We start from the raw sequence: 14104 nt of genomic DNA, 5'->3' as shown, positions 1-14104 counted from the left end.
GTTGTTTTTTCTCGAGCTCATCATGACGAGGCTCGCCTAGTGTGATTTACCTATAATTTCTGTATAAACAATCTTTCTTACAACTAATACTTTGTCCGTTTCAATTTATGTGGATCCATTTGATTGAACACAGAGTTTAAGAAAGAGAAGATTTTTAAATTTGTGATATTAAATGAGTAACATATATTTCTTGTGACTTATATCATTGGATAAATGTAAATTGTTTCCAAATGTAGATAGAGGTTATTATTTTTTGCACGAACTAATAATAAAATGTGTTTACATAAATTGAAATGGAGGGAGTATATGAATTGGACGACTTTATATATGAGTTATTATATATCTAATATGAGATACAATAACTTGAGTTTATTTTTTCATTATGTTTTATCTGCAAGGTACGTGTACGTATGTGATTTTGTTCAAAATAAAAATCAAAGAGTGGATAAAATAATAGTATCAAATTACATATCTTATTTTCATCTAAATACATAAAATCAAACGGGTCTAGATAATTTTTGGTTTGTAAAAGTTGAACTAAATCCAAACTCGGAACACCTGGCACAAAAGCAGCGAGGGTCACTGTCTCGAGCACATATGGTTGGAAATAACAATTCAGAATCACAAATAAATTATTAAACAGTGATATAAATTCTTAGAAGAATAGTAAGGGTCTTGATCCATTGTAAGAATGGACAATGAAGTCATGATCTTTTAAGTTTTGTTACATTTTTTTATGGTATTTCTCTTAATGGAACAGAGATGAAAAAAATCAGTAACAGATTTAGGGACCATAAGCAATATATAATAATGAGGCACCTTTTCGGAAGAAACATAACTCTTCAAATGTAACCTTTCAGAAGAGGTCTAACTCTTCAGTTATGACCCAATCAATTATAACTGAAGAGATAGTAAGGTTTTTACGCATATAAAATTCATACTTTATAACATAAAATTTATATATACCCCCATAAAAATAACACTTTATTAGATCAAAAAATGGGCGTCTTTAATTGATAATAATCTATATACAATTATATTAAATATCTGAGTCCATTAAATAGAATTTAGAGAATTTCTAACACTTATAAAATGGCTCTGTACAGTTGAAAGCTCACACTTGTACTAACACTAGTATCTCTACCACAGAGTATTGAATATGGCTCTTCGAACCATAATGACCAAAAGCACCTTGGCCGGAGCTCTAGGGTTCCGGCGACAACACCGTAGCGTACAGACTTTCTCTCTGCCCGATCTCCCTTACGACTATGGTGCCTTAGAACCTGCTATTACCGGTGAAATCATGCAACTCCATCACCACAAACATCATCTGTGAAGAAATGAACTATTTTTGGTAATTTTTATATAATAAATAGAAAAGGAAATAACAGAAGGACAATAGGAATTTTCATTCATCAGAAGCATACCCTTGATTCTTTACACTGCAAAGATATAAAAGGACAATGTTGTTAATCTTAAACTACGCCCAATCACCATGTGACACGTGCCATGGGCTTTAGGTAAATAAAAGACTTAATAAAAGAAATCTTTATCTGGGCCCATAGCTTAGCCCAAACGAAGACCATCTACTGACCCGAAATGTTGACCTTAAAATTGAAGTACCTAATTAATTTGGACACATAAAAATACTATCTTTACTTCCTCTTCTTCTTCGTTACAATTCCATCCCCCTTTAAAATTCCCTTCTCTCTTCAAGCGTCGAAATTGGGAAATTGGGACTTGATAACTGAATAATCCTCCCATGTTGCTTCGTTAGGTGAAAGATTTGCCCATTGAACCAGGATTTGCGTTGAAGCTTTGTTTCCCCTTTTTACCATGCGACGATCAAGAATGGCTATCGCTTCAGTTAAGATCTGTCCGTCATTGGTGCAGTAAGGTGGATCCTTTGAAGGGAATACTTTCTCACCGATCTTCTTCTTCAATAAGGACACGTGAAACACTGGATGGATTTTTGATCCATGAGGAAGACGAAGTTCATATGCAACTGGCCCAATCCTGCAAATTACTTCATATGGCCCAAAGAATCGTGCGGACAACTTGATATTCTTTCACACCGCCACTGATGTCTGCCGTTATGGTTGTAATTTCAAAAATACCCAATCTCCTACTTCGAATTTCCTTTCAGTTCTTTTACTATCAGCATAATGTTTCATACGACTTTGAGCTTTTCTGAGGTTGTCTTGTAACACCTTACTCATTAGTTGTCGTTCTCTCAGGATTTGATCAACTCAATCCAGCTTTGATTGAGCAATCAGTTTGAAGGTTGGCTGGGGTGGTTCGTAACCATACAAGGCCTTGAAGGGTGCCATGCCTATGGCTGAGTGGTGGTTTGTGTTGTACCAGAATTCTGCAAAGGCTAACCATTTGCTCCATTCTGACGGCTTGTGTCCTATCATACACCTCAAGTATGTCTTTAGACAACGATTGAGTCGTTCCTATTGTCCGTAGGTTTGGGGATGGTAAGCGGTACTAGGTTTAAGCTGCACTTGTAAACCTTTAAATAGTTCCTTCCAAAACGTACTTACAAATATAGGATCCCTGTCTGAGATTATGGAGCTTGGTACTCCATGTAGCTTGCATATGTTGTCTAAAAATAGCTGAGCTAACTGACTGGCATCATAGGGATGGGTCAAGGCAAAGAAATGGGCATACTTGGTGAATTTATCAATCACCACCAAGATGACGTCTTTCCCTTTAGATTTGGGCAGTCCCATTATAAAATCCATGGCTAAGTGTTCCCAGGCCTTGTTTGGAATGGGTATGGGCTGCAAAAGGTCGGGGTAAGCTACATTTTCCTCTTTGTTCCTTTGACCTATCTCACATGCTTTCACAAATTGTTTGATGTCTTCGTGTAAGTTAGGCTAAAAGAAAAGAGCTTTGATTCTCTAATAATTGCCAAAGATGCCTGAATATCCACCCCATGGAGTGCAATGCATTTCTGTAATTATTTTCTCTCTAAGTTGACCTGTTGCTTCCAACCAGACCTTCCCACTCCTCCCAGAATTCCTTTTTCCAATCTGTATCACTGCACTTGAGTTAATTGCTAATCGTGTTAGCATTTTCTTGAACTTGGCATCTCCATAGTAGCTCTCAATTAAGTCCTCGACCCATAATGGTTGTGTGACAGTGAGGCTGTACAACTTGCCTCCCCATGGTTCCTGAGAGTGCATCTGTTGCACCATTTTCTGCACCTCTTCTAAATTATCTCATAGCTCAACCCAGTAGTTTTGTAACCCTTTGTGTTGTAAAGACGTGGTTATCCTTTGGTCCTTAAGAAACTTTAAGCTAAAATGGTTCGTCTTTATGATGAAATGGCTGGGCTGGAGATAATGGCGCCATTTGTCCACAACTATTAATAAAGCAATTAGCTCTTTCTCATAAGTTGAGAGTCCTAAATGTTTAGGACTTAGGGCCTGGCTTAAAAAAGCAATAGGTCTTCCCTTTTGAGTCAACACTGCCCCAACCCCTTTACCACTAGCATCCACTTCCACCACGAATGGAATACTAAAATCTAGAAGGGCTAATACCGGTGCACAAACCATGGCTTGTTTCAGATCTTCAAAAGCCTGTGTTGCTTCAATACACCACTGGAAGTTTCCTTTCTTTAGCAAGTTTGTAAGGGGCTTACTGATAATAGCATAATTCTTGATGAATCTGCGGTAGTAGCCCGTTAGGCCCAAGAAGCCTCTCAATTCCTTAATGGACTTGGGGTGAGCGCAATTTAACGTTACATCAATTTTGGTGGCGTCAGTGTTGACACCATCTCCAGAAATCAGGTGCAAATGTACACTTAGAGCGTTTAACAAATAGTTTGTTAAGTCTCAGAATGTCACACACAATTTCTAGGTGTACTACATGATCATCCAAGTTTGTACTATAAACAAGAATGTCATAAAAAATACGGCGAATTTGCGCAAATGTGGGCCAAAAATCTGATGCATCAAGGCTTGAAAGGTGGCTGGTGCATTAGTTAGCCCAAAAGGCATAACTTTGAATTCCCACAGCCCATCATGGGTTTTAAAACCTGTCAATTGTTCATCACCTTGTCTCATCCAAATTTGGTGGTAACCGGAGCGCAAATCCAATTTAGAGAAACAACTCGCCCCATTTAATTCGTCTAACAAGTCTTCCACCACCAGAATAGGATATTTGTTTTTAACCGTGATTTCAATAAGTCTTCGATAATCCACACATAATCTCCACGTTGCATATTTCTTTTTAACTAATAAAACTGGGGATGCAAAAGGTGATATACTCGTGGACACGGTCTGAGCCTTAAGCATTTCAGCCACAATTTCTTCAATCACATTCTTTTGTTCAAATGAATAACAATAAGGTCGTAAATTAATTGGCTTTGACCGGGTAATAATTCAATGTGGTGATCACAGGCTCTAGAAGGTGGCAATTCTGTTGGTTCTTTGAACAAATCATCATACCTGCTTACCCTAATAGATCCATTACCATTTCTTCCTGGAATTTAAACCTCATTGCCACCATTAACAATTGTGCCACGTAGCTGCACTTGAGCTATGTATGATTGGCCTTTCCCACCTTTTACTTTTTGTTTCTAATTCGAAGAATCCATCATGCCTGTGCATATGGTATCGGCTTGAATCTCTAAAAAATGAAATGCTTAGGGACCTTGTGTGGAGTATAATTGGAGCAACAGAATCTACCCAATCCATCACTAGGACTACATCATAACCCCCAACCTTGAGCAATCTCATATCAAATTTAAATTCATTCCCTTGCATAGACCAAGCAAACTGTGTACAAACTTTGTCACAAAACACAAATTGGCCATTAGCTACCTTGACTCGTAATAAACGAGGTAAAGACTCAACTTGGGCCTGTATATTCTTTATAATTTGTGGATCCACAAAACTGTGTGTGGACCGTGTCTATTAAAATGACTAACTTTTGTTTCTTGGCAACCTTGATTTTGATGGTCGAAGGGGCCTTGTCATGGCCCAATAACGCCAACGGGACACCTCCCCTTCCTCATGGGCACAGATCCTCTTCCTGCTGATTGGTTCTAGCTCATCCTGCATCCAAAATTCCTCTCCTTCTAACATATGCAAGGTCTTGGGCTTACATTGGTGGCCAGGTGAATACTTGTCATGGCATTTAAAGCACAACTTTCTTTCACGCATTTGATCAATAGTTAGGGGTTTGGTAGCAGTAACAACTTTAGTGTTAACAACGTGGGGAATCGTGGGTTTGGGCTGGGTAGGGAACAAATTTTGAATGGGCACGGTATTTACGGGGTTAGTTCGGTAGAGATTTGCTTACAGAGAGCAGCCATGGACTTTTCAAGTAGCTTGGCACTCTTGTAAGCTTCTAAAAGGGTCGTTGGGTTAGCATTTTGAACTAAGGGTTGTATGTCAAGACTTAAACCTCCAATGAAACAATAAACAAAATAGTCCTCTTTTAAACGCGGATTAATCAGTGTTTCTAGACATTTAAGTCCTTCAAATTTCCTTTGGTAAATTTCAACATCACTAGTTTGTTCTAAATGATTAAATTCAGCGATGATATTAACCGGTAAGGCATTACCAAATCGTTGGCAAATGTCTAAACAGAACTCAGCCCAAGTTACTTTTCCACCGTGGTCCACCACATAACTATCATACCAATTATCAACAAAATCTTTTAAACGCAATGCTACATATGTTAGCTTAACCTCCTCTTGCACTTGGTATAAGTCAAAAAAAATTTCGCATCTCCTGATCCAACCCCTAGGATTTGCTTCGTCGAATTCTGGGAATACGAGTTTTGCTTGCGGAGCTCATCCGAAACTGGCCTGGTGATCATGACCTGCTGAACCTTGTGGGTTCGTGGTATACCAACCCAAAGCAGCTTGAGAGAAAGAACCAAATGGGATCTGGCCACCCAGTTGACTGGAACGGTTGGGTATGTAAGATAGGTTCAGGTCATATTGGTTTAGAGCAGGAGGAGGTGGCATTGAGGGTAATGAATGTGGGGGTCTATAGGACATGGCAGCTAGGTTTAGAGGGGTGTTAAAAACAGGGTTTAGAGGGGTGTTTGCAAAGGTTGTGGAAGGGCTTGGTTGTATAGAGAACATGGTTTTACGTGGTGAAGGGTGAATGGATAGGTGAAAAATTAGGGTTACCAGGTAAGGGTGATGGTGACATTACTAGGTTTCGAAAAGCGGTGGAGGTCATGTTTTGTTGAGATATAGAAGTTTGAGCTCTTAATTACCAACCGACGACTGTCCTTCATCTCGATTTGACGGACCATGTGCCTGGTTGCACTAGCAGCGGTCATCTCCGACGCGGGCAAGGTATTTTGCCCCCAAATCCCAAGTTCAACAACATTTCTTCCACTCTTTTGGAAGAAGCTGCGAAATCCTTCATCTCATCCAACTTGGAACTGAACAGATACTGTTTTGCTTGCATCTGGTCAAATTTCTTGCTAGTTTCTTCGGAGAAGGCAAGAAACTTGTTCTCTAAGATTTTCAGCCCATCTGTATTTTTAGAAGCACGAGCAGTAGAATTTTGATCAACCATTGTTGAGCCAAGATCAGAGCTCTGGTACCAAATGTGAAGAAATAAACTATTTTTGGTAATTTTTATATAATAAATAGAAAAGGAAATAACAGAAGGACAATAGGAATTTTCATTCATCAGAAGCATACCCTTGATTCTTTACAATGCAGTATATAAAAGGACAATGTTGTTAATCTTAAACTACGCCCAATCACCATGCGGCACGTGCCATGGGCTTTAGGTAAATAAAAGACTTAATAAAAGGAATCTTTATCTGGGCCCATAGCGTAGCCCAAACGAAGACCCATCTATTGACTCGAAATGTTGACCTTAAAATTGAAGTACCTAATTAATTTGGACACATAAAAATACTATCTTTACTTCCTCTTCTTCTTCGTTACATCATCAAACTTACATCACAAATTACAATAAAGCCCTTGAACAACTCCATGATGCAACCACTAAGGGTGATTCTTCTACTTTTACAGAGGGATAAAGTATTTGTTATAAATATGGTTATTGCTGTTATAAGTAAAAAACTGTTATAAAGAGGTAAAATATACTCCCTCGGTCTGTTATAGAGAGGTAAAATATACTTCCTCTGATTTCAATTTATGTGACATAGTTCAAGTTTTGAGAATAAAATAATTCAATTTTGATTGTAAATTCGGATCAAATTTTTAAATCTTTTGACATAAAATTTACATATTTGAAAATTACGTAAAAAATATAATAAGTTAAATATTAACAATTCAAAATATTTAAAAAATATATGAAAAAAATACGTCAAAGAAAGATTTAGTAGGCGTTTGGCCATAAGCATTATTCACTTTATTCCGATTTTTTTTTTCACTTTTCAGTGTTTGACCATAAGAATTCCGAATACAACTTGAAGTTTTATTTCGGAATTTCAAAAACTCAAAAAACTTACTTTTCAAAAAATTTCACTTTTTTATAACTACATTTTATCAAAAACTATAGGGGTCCAACTTAAAATTTGAACTAAATCCAACAACCAACACGTGGCGCAAAGGCAATGAGCCATCTTTAATTTCATCCGTGAACTCACTGGAGCACCTATAAAAAGGGCTCTGTAGAGTTGAAAGCTCACAAAGTCACACACAGATATGGCACTTCGAACCATAATTACCAAAAGGACCTTAGCCGGAGCTCTAGGTTTCCGGCAACAACACCGTAGCGTACAGACTTTCTCTCTACCCGATCTCCCTTATGATTATGGTGCCTTAGAACCTGCTATTACCGGTGAAATCATGCAAATTCATCACCAGAAACACCATCAAACTTATATTACAAATTACAATAAAGCCCTTGACCAACTCCATGAGGCTATCACCAAGGGTGATACACCTACTGTTGCTAAATTGCAGAGTGCTATTAAGTTTAATGGCGGAGGTTCATTTCTCCCTCTCTCTCTCTCTTTTTTTTTTTTTTGGTTGGGTACATGCCACGTTAGTATAAGGAATATATTTTCTAGGAAAACACTTTTGGCCATACCAAACTTTTTTAGTTCGTTAAATGCTGATGTTATTCTTAGAGCCTGTTTGGATGGGCTCAAAAGAAGTAGCTTATAACCTGTTTCCAGCTTATAAGAAAAAAAAAAAAAGTTGGTGTAGTCCAACTTATTTTTTTTTGCGCTTATAAAATTTTTTTAGATAAAGACGCTTTTTAGATAAGTTAAAAAACAAACCTAATTAATTTTTTGGCTTATTTTAAGCAAATGACTTTAAGTTGGCAGTAGTAAACAACTCAAAAAAGCTTTGAAAACAACTTATAGGAATTTATAAAAAAGCAATCCAAACGGGCTCTTAGTGACAAACTGGCGGGTCGGATTGGATATGGGCTGGTATAAAATGGGTTAGACAAAAATGGGAAAAATATGTGACCCGCTCATATTTACTACAGGTAAAAAGTGGGTTAACTGATGGATAATAAAGATATCCATATTATCTATCATTTTTAGAAATAGTCAAGTGAGAACGCAAGCTAAAAGTTAAAATAAGCTTAGACTCACAGAGTAACAACTCGAAAAATAACAAGCAGACAAATGAGCACTTAAATAATATCCATATTTGATCTACTTTTAAATGTCCGTTATGCAACCCATATTTAATGGGTCGGATTGGATGGTTACTTGTTTTTTTGTAACCAGTTTGCCAGCCCTGTTCTCCGATGACCGGCTTCAGCTAGTAGGCTCCATAAGGGAATTGAAGCATAGATTGTTGGCATAACTGTAAAATGAGGGAATTGAAGTTAGATGGCTTTGAACCGGATGGTGGATTATCTGAGAAAAAAATTGATTGTGTTACCATTAAGCATCATTTGACCTGTTATGCCTAGGGGATTATAAAAATTAAGTCTAATCAAACCAGTGAAGTAAATTTTAGTACCGAAATTATTGTTTTACTTCCAGAAGGAGATAAATGATTAGACTTTCCAATAATTTTGGTTTATTTTATGTATAAAAGCAATTATGTAGTCCCAAAGAAGGAGTCGAAAGAGCCTGGAATCTTGCAGGAGTCGAAAGAGCCTGGAATCTTGCAGCATTAGCACTCGTGGGGATCCTGTGGAAGGAAAGAAATAGGACAATTTTTTATGGGATAGAGAGTGACTGTACACTTCATAAATAGCTTCTTATTCTCAGTTTCCTTTTGGTGCAGCCATAAGGTTCAAATGTGTATAGAATATTGCGACGTTGTTCGTAGAGAATCATATTATGTTGCAGATTCTCCACTTTTTGGTGTATGAGAATTTTCCCATTTTAGTAAATTTATTTACCGTAACAAAAAAAAGAAAAAAAAGAAAAGAAAAGAGTTTTCCCCAAAAATGTTTTTGGAGTTAGCGCGAACTCCTGAACTAAATTATGAACTGTTGGATTGTTGATCAGCGTGAACCTGCCTTGGGTTTTTTCAATCCTGCTTATTTTCATGCTTCCAGTGGTAACGTGCAGTATAATTTGTGTGCATGTTTTCATTTAAAAGAAATTGTGTTCATTGTGAAGCCATTGCATCTGTCATGCTATCACTTGTCAAAAATATATTGCTCTTTATTGAAGTTAGTTTTCTTGGCTGTACTTCCATGCAGGTCACATTAATCACTCAGTTTTCTGGAAGAATCTTGCCCCTGTTCGCGTAAGTAAGCTTTCCTAAGATATTTTTATCATTCAACTTTGCAGAGAAATAACTTAAAAAGCTAAATTCTATTGCAGGATGGTGGTGGTGAGCCTCCAAAGGGTTCTCTTGGCTCGGCCATAGACATCCACTTTGGCACTATTGAAGCTGTAATACAACATATGAATGCAGAAGGTGCTGCTTTACAGGGTTCTGGTTGGGTGGTAAGTCTGCACTTTGTTTCTTCCCTAGGATTGTATTTTCTTAATATTGGTTCTTTAATGGTGAGTGTTTGGTCTCTAAGATTCTGGCTCTGCATCATGCCTTCTGTTTCTTCTTTACATTTCCTTTTATGTATACAGTGGCTTGGTGTGGACAAAGAGCTGAAGCGCCTAGTGATTGAGACTACCTCAAATCAGGTAACTTATCCATACATTATGCTAAACTCTTTGATAGTTGAGCTTCCTCTTTAATAATTGAAGTTGATTTTGTCTAGTTTATTCACATTTCTCCACTCGGTTGCTACTAAAGGATTATGTAACAACCAACAAAAAGGGAAAGGAAAAGGCACAAGACTGCTAATGTTTTGTGCTGTTTGAAGTTTATGAACTGCACTCATAATTGTCCCGCCTTGTCAGTCATTTTTACCTGCTCTATGGCAAAAGATGATACTCTATGTTTCCAAAGCTATGTATTAAAGGTAGAAAGCTCTTTTTGACTATTTAAAAATTCGGTGAAGTCCATCAAGATGTCAAAATCATTATACACTGGACATCTTGCACTATTAAAAACAAACAAAATTGTATCTATATTTGTTGTTGTGCACAATCTCAACTGCCTTTCAAAACATCTTCACGTTCCTTCTACTTATCCTGTAGAATGTATAAAAAGGATATGCGCCCCAAAGAGATTTCAGTCATTTCTTGATTCTCTGTCCAGCTTTCATCAGTGCTCCTCGATGTTTTCTGGATTACCCATTGAACACCAAAAACATTTAAGACAAGCCCTATACTGCCTGCTATTATTGCAGCGCAAAAAAGAATGTGACGGTGTTCTTCAACAGCTTGAACACAAGTAGCATCTATTGGATATGTCCATACCCCTTGTTTGTTGTAGACTATCTTGAGTGAAACATGGTCATTTGCTGTTATCCAAGCAAACATGCACTTGCTGGATATTTACCTTTTCCATAAGTGTTCCATTTGGCTGGACCTCTACTTTTATTGAATTGATCTGCAACTCATAACTGTATCTAATTGTAAATTTTGTCCTGTTCCTGCCTCCTAAAGAAAGAATCAGATTCTAACTCCATTAGGCCTCAAGTTTTACAAAATTTATTGGCTTCCTCTTCCTAGGTTTTTCTCTGAGTGTAGTGAAATTGGGTAAATTGGTTCCTTTATTTTTCTGGATTTTTCCTTGATTATATATATCTATATATAAGTATTCTTCACCATGAGGTGGAGGTTCCTGCATTGATGAAGTCTCGATTTTCTAGTGCGTGTCAATTGTTTACATGATAGGACTGCAGGAGAAAGTAATTGTTTCTTGACATACTGATTGATGATAGTCAAGGTTGAATGTGATAGTTATCTAACCTTTCTGCAGGATCCTTTGGTTATTAAAGGACCAAACTTGGTTCCTCTTTTGGGCATTGATGTTTGGGAACATGCATACTACCTGCAGGTATAAATACTATACTGTGTAGCTCTATAATAACCTAAACATGACACGATGGTATGAGAACATTCCATGTGATGCTAGGAGTTTCCACAATGTTATCCCATTCTTGGTGTTTTGGCTAAATCAAGTGACTTTTCCCACTGTTTTCCCGTAAATGGTGATTAGTAATGGTACTCATTCCCAGTGAATACTTTTCTACTTTTCTTCTCCGTCAATGTTTAAAACTAGATGCTCTTGGTATTTGATAGATTGACGGACGTTCAGAAAAAAGATTTCCATTACGTGCAAAATTCTTCATACTGGGCAAAGCACATTGAATTAATTTTAGTTCTTTTATAGTAGATACTTTTATATAGTTAATTTAGGTCTTCAGTGCACTCCTGATACGCTGCTCTTCTTTTTCTTTATTGTTGAGCCAAACACTTGGAATTATTTTTAGTTACGGGTGTTATTTTTAGTTACGGGTGACAATGAGACTTGAACGTAGGACCTCCTTTTCGTTAATTCTACATTGACTTGTGTGTACCACCTAATCAAAGAGTTTAAGTTGTTAGATTGGACAACTTTTATATGTTATTTAGGTCTGCAACAAATGTGTTGGGAGAGCTAGCTGCCGTGTAGAATTCATGCACAGCCATGTTTCTTGGAAGCCACATAACCTGTGTTCTGGATAGACTGACTAATTCAACTGCATGTATTCTTGTGATCAATATCTAACAGCTTGCTTTTTCTCTTCACAATGCAGTACAAAAATGTGAAACCAGATTACCTAAAGAATATATGGAAAGTCATGAACTGGAAATATGCCTCCGAAGTTTATGAGAAAGAATGCCCCTGAACTCAGATGTTTGATGCGATATAGAGGACATGTCTGTATAAATTGTGAGGGGGATTTTGTGCTTTCTGCCGTACGAGTGGTCCTATATGTATGATATGTAGTTTCTGGTTGATGTATACTACGTGTGTAGAAAGTGAATAAGCTACTATGGCGGTGACCAATTTTGACCATGTTTTCTGCAGCTGTTCATCCAGTTACAATAGTAGATGAAAAGTTGCCTGTGATATACAAAGCTAATAATCTTGATGTCCTCGAAAACGTTGTGCATATTTATTTGATTAGGAACCATCTTGCTTTAGTTAATCAAACCTTTCGATAACAGCAATGTTCGACCTTCATGTTATGTTATATTATATGTTTTCTATAACAACAGTTCGCTATAGCAGCTAAAAAAATATCGGAACAAACGCCGGTGTTATAGAGAGGTTTGATTGTAGTTACAACTCTTTCTTATGCAGTGTTTTAATGGAAAAATTTATTTCAACCAAGTAAATATTTACAAAGTTGCCAGTTCTTTGTACTCTAGAACTGGTCCTCAAAATTAGCCTCTTACTACACTAATACAGCAAACAACAAATAATATAAAGCTAGCTAGGATAACTGTTTAACTGTCCTAAAATCTTCTTCCACCGCTGTTGTTGAGTGCCCCTGAGGTGCAATTGGACCACAATCTCTCGAACTCTATCCATGCTATCTCTCTGTTTGTGCTGAAATCTTCTTGCATTCCGCTCAATCCAGATATGGTATACTTATGTTGAGAATAAGAACTTCAAAATGTTTGCCTTTACGCCATTGTCTTCACTCGTTAGCCAGCCAAGCAACTTCTGTACCCCAACTAGTGATCATCTTGTCTTCCCCTATCCATTTCAATAAGGATTTCCAGATTTGTTGAGCATAGAAACAGTCAAAGAAAAGATGTTCCAATGATTCATTTGGCCCTCCATTGCACAACACACAATCTTTGGAGAAATTGATTCCCCATTTTTCAAGTCTGTTCACAGTTGCCAGTCTCCAATTAATAGCCAGCCAAGTAATGAACTGGTGTCTTGGAGAGGCCCTGACCCTGTAGTAATACTCTTCCATGGCACCTTAGGGCATTGTGGAATAATTGATACCTAAGCCCTCTTTGTGCTGAACTTCCCTCTTTAGCCAAATTTCTTCATTTCCACAAAGTTCTCCCTTTATGTCTTTTGTTAGTTTCTTTTTTCCTTTTTTCTTCTGTTTTTATCCTATTCGTATGTGTAACTTTGACAAAGGGGATTCGACTAACTCCCTCCACTTAACTACACCAACCATTGCACTCAAATCACAATGTTTTTATTTCATTTGTACAATGTAATTTTTTGAGAGAGATTCAACTAAATCCCCCTTCAATACATTTAGCTCCACCGCTGCCCTTAGATCGAGAGAAGGATATATAGTTAAAAGTAGATCACTCTATTTGTTTGGACGAGATGGTTCCTTTTCTTTTAGCAATGCGAAAGAAGTTAACAATTCAATACTCCTTTCGCTCTAATTTATGTGGTGAAATTTGACTTGACATGATCTAATAAGAACATAAAAAAAACTTTAAAACTTTTGCTCTTAAGTGTGTCATAATATTTTTGTGTTTATGAAATATATTATTAAGGGTAAAAAAAAAAAAAACTGAAATAAATACCAAATAATGATCATATCAGAATACAAGTGGATGAATATGTGGATGAATATGTAGGAGACAGGCATCATTATCATTTATCAACTTGGTATTATCACATTTTACTAACTTAAGCATCGAAATATAGATCTAGCACGTCATCTTAAGACTGACGTGTTTAGCTATTATAATCAATTAACTAATTCTTAAAGCGAGTACAATCTCATTATAAGTTATTTAATCAGAAATTATGCACACGTCAAATTTTGCAAAATTAAAGCACAATTTTTAT

At 36.9% G+C, this 14104-nt stretch overlaps 1 protein-coding gene across 1 annotated transcript; it reads left to right on the top strand.

Annotated features, from left to right (window-relative positions):
• The first annotated feature begins 7622 nt into the window (after positions 1-7622).
• On the top strand, positions 7623-12434 carry LOC132068406 (superoxide dismutase [Mn], mitochondrial). Its single transcript, XM_059461978.1, has 6 exons — positions 7623-7943; positions 9633-9679; positions 9757-9882; positions 10021-10077; positions 11264-11341; positions 12084-12434. Exons 1-6 carry the CDS (start codon positions 7658-7660, stop codon positions 12174-12176), a joined length of 687 nt encoding a protein of 228 aa, XP_059317961.1. The 5' UTR covers positions 7623-7657; the 3' UTR covers positions 12177-12434.
• Positions 12435-14104: the final 1670 nt, after the last annotated feature.

This window comes from Lycium ferocissimum, chromosome 8 (assembly GCF_029784015.1).
Source record: "Lycium ferocissimum isolate CSIRO_LF1 chromosome 8, AGI_CSIRO_Lferr_CH_V1, whole genome shotgun sequence".
In the NCBI taxonomy this organism is placed as follows: domain Eukaryota; kingdom Viridiplantae; phylum Streptophyta; class Magnoliopsida; order Solanales; family Solanaceae; genus Lycium; species Lycium ferocissimum.
This window is presented reverse-complemented; position numbering and strand designations above follow the sequence as displayed.

Coding starts and splice junctions, on each gene's coding strand:
- LOC132068406 (XM_059461978.1), top strand. CDS start 7,658: ATGGCACTTCGAACCATAATTACCAAAAGGACCTTAGCCGGAGCTCTA. Junction 7,944..9,632: donor TATTAAGTTTAATGGCGGAG/GTTCATTTCTCC, acceptor ACTTCCATGCAG/GTCACATTAATCACTCAGTT. Junction 9,883..10,020: donor TACAGGGTTCTGGTTGGGTG/GTAAGTCTGCAC, acceptor TTATGTATACAG/TGGCTTGGTGTGGACAAAGA.